The sequence below is a fragment of the Talpa occidentalis genome, unplaced genomic scaffold, assembly GCF_014898055.3.
Source record: "Talpa occidentalis isolate TD23 unplaced genomic scaffold, MPIMG_talOcc4v2.1 talOcc4.3, whole genome shotgun sequence".
Lineage (NCBI taxonomy): Eukaryota > Metazoa > Chordata > Mammalia > Eulipotyphla > Talpidae > Talpa > Talpa occidentalis.
Window position 1 is genome coordinate 97,062,009 of NW_023603184.1, and position 13,094 is coordinate 97,075,102.

The 13,094-nt window shown below is 32.7% G+C and overlaps 1 protein-coding gene across 1 annotated transcript in view; it reads right to left on the reverse strand.

The window, feature by feature from the left end:
- Positions 1–13,094, reverse strand: part of SCN3A (sodium voltage-gated channel alpha subunit 3) — an 83,063-nt gene that overhangs the window by 27,294 nt on the left and 42,675 nt on the right. The window contains exons 15-17 of the mRNA XM_054699808.1: positions 8,378–8,551; positions 7,097–7,453; positions 4,669–5,139 (exon numbers count right to left, since the gene is read on the reverse strand). Of these exons, the coding sequence (XP_054555783.1) occupies positions 4,669–5,139; positions 7,097–7,453; positions 8,378–8,551 (1,002 nt within the window). The remainder of the gene's footprint in view (positions 1–4,668; positions 5,140–7,096; positions 7,454–8,377; positions 8,552–13,094) is intronic.

Genomic DNA, 13,094 nt, shown 5'->3' on the forward strand with positions numbered 1-13,094 from the left:
CTGCTCTTTTTGGTAGAACATTTAGAGAGAAATTTATGTAAACTAGGAAAATTCTTTTAAAAAATGAGTACACTGGGCCAATTACTTAATAATCAAGATGCAATGAACTTTTTCTACCTCGTATCAAAATGTTTTCTTTCAGTTAATTTACAATGATCACTTTGCAGACACATGACTTAACACTTTCTCTAAACTACATGAAAAATCCAAGATATGTTGGTACCCAAATGCATACAGACTATGGCCCTTCTTATCCAAAACCTCATGATCACCTAATTTTTTTTTTAAAACAGAGTCTTTCCCAAAAGACATGAAAGCAAACATTTCCATCTGGAGCACATGAATTGGATGGGCTGAAAATTATATTCATGAATCTGAATATAATGATTTTTAAAATGGCAGCACTATCAAAAAAACAAAGACAACAACAACAAAAAAATAAAAACACCAAACCCTGTGAAGCTCATTTTGGTAATTCAATTTACTTATAAAGGCTGAATCAAAAACAAAAAGTTGTGGTCTTATCTTAATGAAATAAAAGCAGAGAAATCAAAAAAAAAAAAAAGCATGCTCTCCTAAATTCTTGACTATATCGAACTTTAAACATTGTGTTTTAAAATAGATATAAATCCTAGAGAACATGCAATTATTGCTTTTAAAAGTCGAGAAGACTAAACTGGGAAAATGATTAGCAGAATCAGATATGATGTCGGGACTGCCCGTCTTTCCTGACCATGCTGTGATGTGTCACACGATTCAGCGGAGAGCAGCTGTGCTGGTCTAGCACTTCCTTGCCACGGCAGGGGAAGGAACATAGCTGAATAGCATGCAGGCCAGTCAAAACTCATTTAGAAAGTGATTGTACATGTGCAACTTGCTTGGGTAACCTGGGTAAAAGTGGTGACTTGAGCCTCTGGCTGGTTAAAAAACACCAGAGCTGCATTCTTGAAGGCTCCAGCTTGATTTTACCCCTGTGAGAAGTAAGAATGGTAAGTAGTGAAGGTCACAGTATGATATTGGTAGACTATGCTTTGGAATTCAACTTTACATATTCTTAAAAGCATTTATTCTATATCCTTCACCTAGGAAGACAAAGAAAACTTTTAAGAACTAAATTGGAAAAAATCCATAGCTATAGAAAAAGTTCCAGAAATCATGATTAGGTAAACTTTAAAAATATAAAGTAAACAAAATTTTACATTCTATCTTGTCACAAGATTTGTATTCCAAGTTTTTTTTAATAAGAACATCACTATTTTGAAAGTCATACTTTCAATTCCGATTGTTTTCATGCAAAGCTATGTACTTTTTTCCATATCAGCTTGTTATCTAAGTGGTTTATTTATATGGATATGACAGGTACATATATGTCTATAATATATATTGTATAAAATATATGCAAGTAGCATAAACATAGATAAATATAGCAAATATATTAATATAAGAACTTCTAGGTATCCTTTCTCCTCAGCAGAACTACAGAGATGTTTTATTATGAAAATCAATGGAAGGAGTGGAATAGCAAGAGTTTTCAAGTACCATCTAAATTAATGATTAATTTACTGTCTCTACTCAAAGCAGAAATGTACTGTGAATATTCTTTTCTTTTTAAGGTGAGAAAGGTATCACTTTGGCTTAGCTTTTATGATTTCTCACATTGTTAGCAAAGAGAAAGGATTTTCTGTGCTCTCTAATTCAATGTTCTTATGCTACTTATAAAAAAACACAACTAGGGAAAGTGATTCAAAATGCCACTTTATGGATCTGTTATTTTTAATTTGTGCATGTGTGTGTGCAATATTTATTTAAAATAATAACCCAAGCAACATAAGCATACAACTATGACCTGTGTTTAATGTTGGAGGTTTTCAGAAATTTCAAAACTGCATTTTGCTGGAATTTTTCTAAAACTACCCTTTAATGTTGAACACACTGATTTTTGCTTTTTATTAAAACTACTTTACACTTTAATTCTTTGTGTGAGCATACACTATTACTTTTCCAATTTTTTTTTGCTACTAATTTTACCACATAATCATCCACATAAAATTCATTCTAAATATTGCTATGCAAAATAACTTCAAATGTTATTCCAATTTTATAAAAATATATGATTTCATTTTTATGGTGTTGTATTTTCCCACTAAAGTAGGTTACATTTTAAGCAATTTTATTACATTCTGTAGCTGGATACCATGTATCCAAAATTAGCTTGGAAGAGGATAAGTGTTATTTTAAAAAAAATAACCCAATAAGGTGTTTTTGTTCAGATAATAAAAATGTTTTCCAGGAATTGATGAGGAAGACACTGTATCTCATTATCCCAAACATGTCACATTACTCATTATAAGTGAATGACAATTGGGTAGTATTCTTCTAAGCAGTCATTTAAAATATCTGTGGACTTTACAGATATTTTTAACTATTAGGAAAGTCACCTGTTTGATAAAAAGAAATTATCATATTGAATTTCCATAGGTCCAATGTGATATAATCTATGATATTGATGTAACAATAGTTTCTCTGCTTCTTTGAATTTTCTACCTCTTAATCCCAAACTGTTCATGCTATTTCCCCCTTGACTTCCCATATTTTTCTTTCTAATTTACTTCTTTGGCAAATGCCTCTGTTTTCAAGGAATCAGATCATTTGAAATCTGAATTAAGAGACCTATTTTTAAACCCTCACCTCACACCCAGAGCCTGTTTCCCTGTACAGTCACTTCTAATTCAGTATTACTCATTTAAGTTCCTCCTCTTACCACATAAACCTTTCAGAAATGGCATTATCATTTTTCCAATTTCCAAGATTCTTTACTAAGTTTGTCAAGCTGCCATTTAGTCTCAGTTCCCATTATTTATTACCTTATTTATTAAGGTACTTACTTATAATATCAAGAATTCCATCACCTTATTGGTAGCTAACGACTTTTATTGTGTTTCCAAGATAATGCCCCTTATACCTCACTATGAACTCTTTCATGCATTGATAGCAAATAAATTTTCCTAAGACATCACTTTCCTATTGCCTTTCTCTTGCTTCAGAAAAAAATGCCTCCATACTGATTATGCTCTCAATTCCAAATGACTTATTTCAAAGACTTTACAATCTGAAAATGCCTTCCGTGTTTGAGCATATTTTGTACGATCTTCTTAACCAATACTTTGTTCATGTTCATTGTCTTACTGCCTAACCTTAATGCTAAGTTCACTCTCAACTCTGGCTTTGGTTTAGTAGCTTCTGATTTTTACTTTCTGTTCATATATTTGACTCAAACTGTGAAACCTATTTCAGTTATATTTTCACTTGGCAATTCGCCATGTTCTCGATACCTGTAGCCTAATATTCAGTCCTGTAGGATTAAACTTTTTAAAGGTCTTTAATAACTTTGTCAGATAGTGTTAGTTTCCTCAAGGATATTAAGATTTTCCCGAAGGGGGTTATGTTATAAAGTTCACCTTTAACTCTTCCTTATGTTTAGCATCCAGTAGTTCAGTGCTGAACAATAGTATGAACAAGATGTAATTTAGAATGAATTCCATTAAGCAGACTTTCACTGGGGTATTCTGAGAAAGAATATAATACTTCACCTTGTATGTACATTTGCCTTTTTTCAAAATATTTTAAAATTTGCTGTTAGATCTCAACAGCTTTAAAATGCTGGGAAAAAAAGAATCATGAGGCAATGCATTGTGACATTGTCAACTATTTATTATTGATGGTAAATTCTGTTGATGTCACTATGTAAAAAGAAGGTTCCAAAATATGTTTACAAAATCAGATTATCATTGATCTGATTCCTATGATGTCTATATTATATCAAGTTAAAACATATCTTTTAAAGTATTCAGAAATACTCTCCTGCTAGGCTTACTTCCTACTGGTATATTAGAAGTCCATAATAAAAAAAAACAGTAACAAATATTAATCCTGTTCTCCACAATACAGAATTGCAGAATTAATACCACTAAGCTACTGTCATAGGGTACTATGAATTCTAATCATAGTAGGAACAATGTGCTTTTTTCTGTTCTTTCAAACAGCCAGCAATATAACAGTAAGACTAGTCTTTATTCTACAGTTTAAACAGCTGTAATCTTCATGTGAAGCTTCTTTATGTAGTTCTTAGCATTTTCAAGTTAATCTGAAGACCTCATAAATTTGCTCATTCTTGACTAAGCTAACTGTAATCAGTGCTACTTGCATTTTCCTAGTATAACACTTTCATAAATTAATAACACTATCCCAGTCAATAAAACTTTCAGACATGAATAAAAACATGAAATTTTCACACTATAAAGATCTTAGCAAAAGTATGTATTATACAAAGTAAAGAGAATGACACTTTCACAGTGATCTATAAAATAGCATTCACTGATTTTTCTAAAGAGCATAATGTAGTGTACAATAGATGTAATAAATAACATCACTTTCCTGAAAGGTCATGTTTTTTAAGCAGACTTTCAAGCTATCAATAAGGGGAATACATTAATTGTTCAGAATGCTGATTTCCAGGGAAAGTTAGAATTCCTATGAATTTTCAATAAGGAATATTTCATAATTTTCCAACATTGCCATCTATATAATTTCCAGCATACTTTTTAACAATGCATATAACCACAGTAAAAATACTAAATAACTACAGTGTGTTGTTAAAAGCACTCTTACCTCTTTGCTTTCTTCTAGTTCTGATTCACTGCTGAACTCTTCCGTATTTAAGTTTTCAAAGTCAGACTCTCCAACAGCAATTGGCACTGTTACAGTGAGGCTGGGGTTGTTTATGAATGACATATAATCATTCTCATCGATTACATATTTTTCAACACTGCTCCCAGTACCTACACCACTGGTGGTTCCATTTCCATCTTTAAGATAATTAAGCTCTTTGCTTATTTCAATTCCAGTATTATTGGATATGCAGCTGTCTATTTTGTTGCCTTCATGAATTTCTATAACTTTTGGCTTTCTAAAAAAGGTTGTTCGGAAACACTCCCGTATCTTATTTTTCACATAATCGATTCCCTTTTGCATCCTTCCTACTGCAATTTGGAGATTGTTCATTTCATTATCATCATCAGTAGCAGCAAGATTGTCAGAGCTAAATGAACTCAACAATAAGGCCAGAAAGAGGTTCAGAACCTAGAAGAAATAAAGTAAGTTTGCTATATTAATATTGAAGTATGAATAAAATAATAACCTAAACAGGACACTCACAGATCTTTGTTATAAGGAAACAACTATTTCTTGAATGTGCTCTATATTTTAGACACTGTGTCTTAATCACACACTATTTATAGGATTTGATATCTTCTATGTGCTATGAGAACAAAATGACAACATTAGCACCTTTTCTTTCCTACCTAGATAGATGGTCAATGGGAACCCACATTGACCTAATATTTGTTTCTATACAGGATTGCCACTGAAAAGATGAAATCCCATTTGTATCACTTTGGTTGATGAAAAAAGGATATATTTATTTAATAATTTTACTTTCTTGTGTCCAGGGAATATCTAGCTTTACTTGTGTAGATAGTGAATTAATAATTACCTGGTAACAGCTGTAAAAAATGTACACTTAAAATTCCTTTGTCCAGTGGCCACAACATTTATAAGAATTCATTTCTAAATGCAAATTATATAAGGACTATCACATTTCCCACCGTATAGATTGAAATTTGTGTTCAAATAGTTCAACAGATGGAGAAAAACCTAAAATTATTGCAAGGTTTAAACTAACCCCATATAATGTAAATTACTTTTCTCTTTCCTTTTTTGGTGAAGAATATATAAGGAAATCTTAAATCCCAGAATATCAATAGGATACATGGGGAAAAATTAATCAACTGATAAAATATGATTAATACAGGAATAATGCATTATAACTAGTATAAAAGAAAATTTACTTATAGAAACAGTCTAACCTGAAATGTACTTTTTAAATCAGAATAGATTATATGGAGAGAAGACAAGAATCCCAGTTTATTTCCTTATTTATGTTTCAAATTTTGTTCAGAATCTAGAGTTTTCTAATTTACAGATCTAAATGTCATTGAAGTTCACAGGTATCTCATAAATCCTCTTCTAAGCAACTTCATGTAAGATGTACTCCTCAAAGGATTGGTGTAGGGTGATAGCATCAAGAAACACTTTGTTCATACATGGTTGAGAAATTTAAGCATTCATTCATACAAATTGTAATATTACTGCTTTTAAATAAAATCTAAAACAAAACCTCTAAAATTTGGTCAATGTCCTTACATATGAATAACTTAAACTGCAATAATTCATTTTCTTTCTATAAAGCAAATTCAGGGGAAAATATTTTCAATCCCCTTTTGATAATTACCATATATAACTAAACACTTATGTTCTATTTTGTTGAAATTTATCTTCAAAATATGTTTGTATGTGACTTACGGTTCTAAGCATACAAAATGAACTATGGATGTATAAAGAACGTTCAATGTAGAGTATATAATTGTAATTATAGTTTCATTGGAGATCATTATTAAAATAATATTAGGATAGGGCCTCCCCTGGTGGCGCAGCGGTTGAGTGCTGGGCTGCGAGGCTGCCCGCAGCTTCTGCAGCACTGGTTCGATCCCGGCCGCTGGGTGAGGGTCCCACATGGAGCGCAGAACTCTCCTGCTGCCGGCCGCTCCCCTCAGCAGTGTATTTCGTTGGTCTGCCTGCTCTGTTTCCCGCTCTGGCTCTGGCGAATTCTCTTACCCTCCCGCGCTCCTACCTGTACCCAGTGCTTGCATAAATGAATAAATAAAATCTTTTAAAAAAATAATAATATTAGGATAAAATTAGTCTTGATAAAAACATTTCTTTGTAGAGAAAAAGCTAATATTTTTGTCCTCAAACTTTCACAGACATATTTCATTTAATCCTCTCATCAACTACAAAGTGCCCATTTTGTTATTCCAGTTTCATAACCGGGAAAACCCAGCCTTAGATAACTTGCCCCTGCTTGGAATATTGGTACTAGGATCCTTATATGCATACCATATAGTGTCGACTGTGTCAGTCTGCCTACCTAGCTACTGACTCATCTTGCTCTTAGTTATGATTTTTAATACATACGTACCACTAAGTTTCCAATCACCATGACCATCATGAAGACAGTAAGGCACATGGTTTGGCCAGCGACCTCCATGCAGTCCCACATGGTCTCTATCCACTCTCCACACAGCACACGGAACACGATCAGGAAGGAGTGGAAGAAGTCATGCATATGCCAGCGGGGGAGTTCACAGTCACTGGAGATCTTGCATACACATTCTTTGTAGCTCTTTCCAAACAGCTGCATGCCGACCACGGCAAAAATGAAGACGATGATAGCCAACACCAAGGTGAGGTTACCCAGAGCCCCCACAGAATTGCCAATTATCTTAATTAGCATATTCAAAGTGGGCCATGATTTTGCCAACTTGAAAACTCGAAGCTGTAATCAAATGAAAAGATACTCTTAGTGGTAATCGCAATTTAATTTTGGAAGTTAGATAGGTATTATTTTATCAGTATGCCATATTGTAGACCCACCTCCAAGGGATATAAAATCTAAAGCCATAGTGAGCAAATTCAAATCCAGAAAAACTTTGTTAATAATATTAGAATTATAAATCAAATCATAATATCATTTAAGTGTAGAAATGAGAAAGATAAAACATTTCAGAATAAATGAAACATTTCTGATTCATCAACAGATGAAACAGCATAATGAAAACAAATTAACATTTTGATTAGAGACATTTGTGAATTTAGCAAATTAATGTCACCGTCAGACTTTAGAGAGTAAAAGGAAACATCAGAAGTATGATTATTTTTAGTGGACATTTATAAAGTAAAATTAAACTAATTGGATAAAAAGATGCAGAAATAGTTTCAATTTCAAGATACACATTCTACCTAATTCCCAATAAAACTTTACATATTATTCAGAAAATTTTTTTGCTATAATTCAAAAAACTTTGTTATACTATTGTTTAAAGTGCTTATGACATCAAATATTTTGCCACATCTAATTTCAAAGTAATTCCTACAAATATAAGGTTGATAAAAAGCTAAGATAAATTGGGACCTAAAGCTTTAATTTCCATGTTTATAGATGTCTAAAAAAATGAATTAAAAACACAATTTTAGAAGCATTTTTTTAAAATATAGTCATGTAGCTAATCATTATGAAGTGTTTCAACTATTTTTATCATTGTTAGAAAATAGTTTACACTTAAAGAGAAAGTTTATTTTCTTAGTATAACACATATTGCTGTAAATTTAATATTAAACCTCATATCTCTATTAGTATAGACTGATTCAATTTCAAAATAAACATTATGCCAATGAGGGGAGAAACAGTCTATGCAGATACCAGTCTGAATGATCGCAGTACAGACAATCCTTCCACATTTGCCAAGCCAAGCTCCATCAAACTGAGGCTAACTATAATTCCATCAAAGATATTCCATCCCTCTTGGAAATAATAATATGGATCCATAGCAATGATCTTGAGAACCATTTCTGCTGTGAAGATCCCGGTGAAGACCTAAAGCAAAATAGTTTCACAAGCAATGAAATACTTTTGATACTGCCAAAATTTGTAAAGAATAATATTAAGGAATCATAAGGAAAAACATCTAAAATATAAAGGCAGGAAATGTGACAAATTGATACAAATTTTGTGAGTGAGTCTGCATAGGTGTTTTATAATGATCTCTGGATTCGTGCCTGACAATTAAACTTCATGGATTAATAGAGCAAGGAACTGAAGATCTTGCTAAAAGCAGTGGAGAGGGCAAGAGACATTCTCAGTGTACATACACCCATAATGAATAAATGATTTGATTGGTTAGATAAATATCTTTGAAAATAAAAAGAAAATCAATATGACAAACTTAAAATTTGTTTAATTCAAAACCACAGGCTAAGAAACCCAAAAACATGAAGAGTTATGAAATTACTCTTGCAAAATGTTTTAAACCAGTTCTCTTAACTGTGGGTAAAAGCTGAATTTTATGACTGTTATTTCAGGCTTACCAATTACTGAAGTAAATCAGCCTTTACCTTGAAGGAACTTTGTCAGAATAACATTATTAAAATTATTTGGCTTGGCTTCCTAAAAACATCAGATTAATTAAATCCTGATCCACCTTCACAAATGTGAAAATATAGCTAACATCTAATTTTCCTATCACAAAAAGATTTAAGGTAAAAACCCATTCAAGAAAAACAAAACTGCTTCTCATTAATACAATACATTTTAATCAAAACCTAATACATGAAAATCTAGATATATGGTGGGATGCACATTGAAAAATGATATCTTTCTTTTTATAGAATGACTCGTGATGGGATATTTTTGTCCCTGGTGATGTAAAATGAATTGTGATTTGTACAAATTTTATTCTTATACAAAAGTTTCAAAAGCAGTTACTATTTCCTATTGGCAGCCCAATGAGAAAAATAGATTAGTTAAACTGAGAAGTTATCCAGGTAAAAGATTTACAAATATCTTTCCTACAGAAAATCACAAGGCAGTATTTTCAACTCCTCTGAAGTGATTAGATCTGTGTCATGGAAACCTGTACTCTAAACTTATATTCTTTTATCTAAAATGTAAACCTAACATGAAACTTTTCTTTAAAAATAACATTTTAATTACAATTTGCAGCTAAAAATCATAACTATCGCATTAAATGTTTTTTATTTAGGCCCTAAAAATCATTTTGATTGGCTGGTACATTTTTGTCTAGGTTTAGCATTACCAGTGATTAAGCGTTTTAGAACATGTCATTCTGGCTAAGGTCAAACCAGCACACTGATTTTGATGCTGTGTTTACATAATTTTAAAACTCTATCAAGAGGGCCTCCCTGGTGGTGCAGCAGTTGAGCGCTGGGTTGTGAAGCTGCCCGCAGCTTCTGCAGTGCAGGTTCAATCCCCAGCTGCTCCCTGGCCACCAGAGGAGGGTCCCACATGGCGCTTCGACCTCTCCTGCCGCCCGCTGCTCCCCTCAGCAGTGTACTTCGGTCCTTCTGCCTGCTCTGCTCCCCGCTCTGGCTCTGGTGAATTCTCTTACCCTCCTGTGCTTCTGACTGTACCCAGTGCTTGTATGAATAAATAAAAATAAATCTTTAAAAAAAAAAGAAAATGTTTAAAAAAAAAATCAAGAAATGCCAGAAACAAAAAGAACTGGCAACTTCTGGATAGATGGGATTATATACATAATGACATGTATAGTTAAAAATGCTAATGTATGGTTTATAAACATTCATTCAACTGTCTTTGAAATTTCTGTATCACAAAATATTTTTAAGGACAAGATACGAAACATTTAATATTTATTGTTTAAACTTAACCTTAATTATATCTTGTCTCATACAGAAGCTTTTTATCTTTTAAGCCTTTGGATTAATATTTCTTTAATCATTAGTTCATTCACAAAAACTGGCTGAGCACCTACTTATAGGTGAATATTGTCTAGGCTTTGAAAACATAATAGTAATTAACATAGACAAACCTGAGATTGCATAAGCCTAATTCATTTATGTTAAAGCATTTCTTTTGGACAATGAATTTATAGGCTCCCTAACCCAGTCTTAAATGAGGAGATAAGTTCAGAGGGAATGGAATGATCACATGTTAGGGAGTAGAGTCTCAATTTGGTGATGGAAAGATTTTTCTGTTGGTATTTACTTGGAGAGGAAAGTTCTGTTTATAGACATTAAAATGAGAAACGTTTATTCTGAAGGCTAAAGCTTACATATTGATCAGTTTGCTATATAGACTTATATTCTATTTCTTTGTAAAGGATCTGATGTAACTATAGTTGCCTTTTGCTCTATTACAACCAGCATCTTGTTTTAATGATTTTAGATTTATTATTTCCAGACCTTTTGGATACACATTTTTAATACTCCTGCATTGATGCTAGAGGCCTTCCAAGTGAGTTCTACCATATGACTCCCAAGTTCTATCTTTTAGTAGGCAAAGGCAATTTTTTTTTCAAAGAGTTATCATGTTCCTTTCCTGAGATTTTGAATTCATATCCTTTACCACTTAATTAAAATAGATTTGTTAATTGTGTTTCTTTAGGCTTTCATTTGCAAATAGTGTATTAGATATAAAAACAGGTGCCATGTTCTGAGTTCTCTCTGGGTCTAGCAAAATAAGGGAATTTCACTGATTACCATGAAAGTTACAGTAAGAAAAGTAATTAGTCTAGGAGCTATAAATTTCTATCTATATTCCCTGAAGAAAGAGTTACAGTTAGATGGAAATGTTTGTATGATGAAGAGATTGTCCAATCTACCATGAATGGTGAAAGTTTTCTTATCTATAGAATCCCTAGGGTGGCCACAAGGGTTTTATAATGGTTAAAACAAAACAAAATGAAAACCAAAATCAAGACAGAGAATCTTAGAAACAAAATAGAATTTGAGTCTCTTGTATTTAAATTTCATCAATTCAATAAGCTAAGAATTCACAAAATTTTTATATGTTCTAGAAAAAGGTTGCAAAAGGGGCAGTTGATCCAAGTGAAGACAGAAACTTCCACCACTCCTTCATGGAAAATTCTTTTGTGATCAATTCAACCAAAACCTTTATGTCCTTATTTATAAGACAGTATGCAGTTATTTGAGCCATAATAAAGTAAACCATAAAAAATTTAACTTTATTTGAATGAGCAAACTATAAACTTCCCACAACAAGTCTGATATAGCCATCTAAAGTATATAATATAGTACATATGATATAAAGAATATTCTGTCTCTTCATATATATGTTATGTGTATATATGTATATATAATACACATATATACTATCATAACACATTATAATATACTATTATATATTATATATACTATATAACACATATATAATAATATCATGTATATATAATAACATACATATTATTTTGTAGAAAGGAAAATATTTATAAAGCATTATATGTACAGAGCATCTGCTTGATATTTCCTTCTTATCTATATATGCTATGTAAATGTATGTTATTATATGTGCATTATTTTTCAAATATGGAAATATCAATGTTGTTAGAAGTAGCAATAAAATGTTTTATGAGAAATTAAACTATGAAATGCTTTATAGGTTTAAGATGATGAGGAGGAGGAGGAGGATGATGATTGAACTTTTAGCTAATAGAAATAGTCTGTACATCTCCCACACTTATGATTAGATGTGTTAACATAAGTTTGTTCCCTGTCATGTACACTCTCTATTTTGATGAACCTTGTTTTTTCAACACTAATCTCAAGTTACTAGTGGTTCTATGCAATCTGCCAGTGAGTGGTCTCCCAAAATCATCATCTCTGTTTCTATTCATTAAGCTATAGAAAGCAGGAACATGAAGTCATACAGTCTAATACATTGTTTTCAGAGGAAAACAGGCCCAGGGCCTCCCCGGTGGCGCAGCGGTTGAGCGCTGGGCTGCGAAGCTGCCCGCAGCCTCTGCAGTGCTGGTTTGATACCTGGCCACCAGTGAGGGCCCCACGTGGTGCGCAGACCTCTCCTGCCGTGCCTGCTGCTCCTCTCAGCAGTGTACTTCGTCAGTCTGCCTGTTCTGCTCCCCACTCTGGCTCTGGTGAATTCTCTCACTCTCCTGTGCTTCTGACTGTACTCAGTGCTTATATAAATAAATAAATCTTAAAAAAAAAAAAAAAGAAAGAAAACAGGCCCAAAGATAGATATGATTTTTTCAGAACCATCCAGGTATATAGCATAAACTCTTGGACTTTGACCTAGACATGGTGCTTCAGTTCAGTGTTTTTCCATTTGATCATCCTCTAATCCAACCTGTCTTATTCCGTATTTTCTTGCTCAACTGCTTCAACATTAAAGTTCTATAAAGACTCAATTTCCTGCTTCACTCTGGAAAATTTCCAAAATTTCATTTTGCTTGTCCAACTTCCCTAATTATCTAATAGCCTGGGAAAAAACAAGAACTAGCATATAACTATTTTCCATCAGTATTTAAAAGAAAGGTTAATGGCATACATAAGAGGAAGGAAATTGTTTATTGAGCACATGCTAGATACCAGGCACAGTGCTAAGCGTTTTCACATCACCTCAT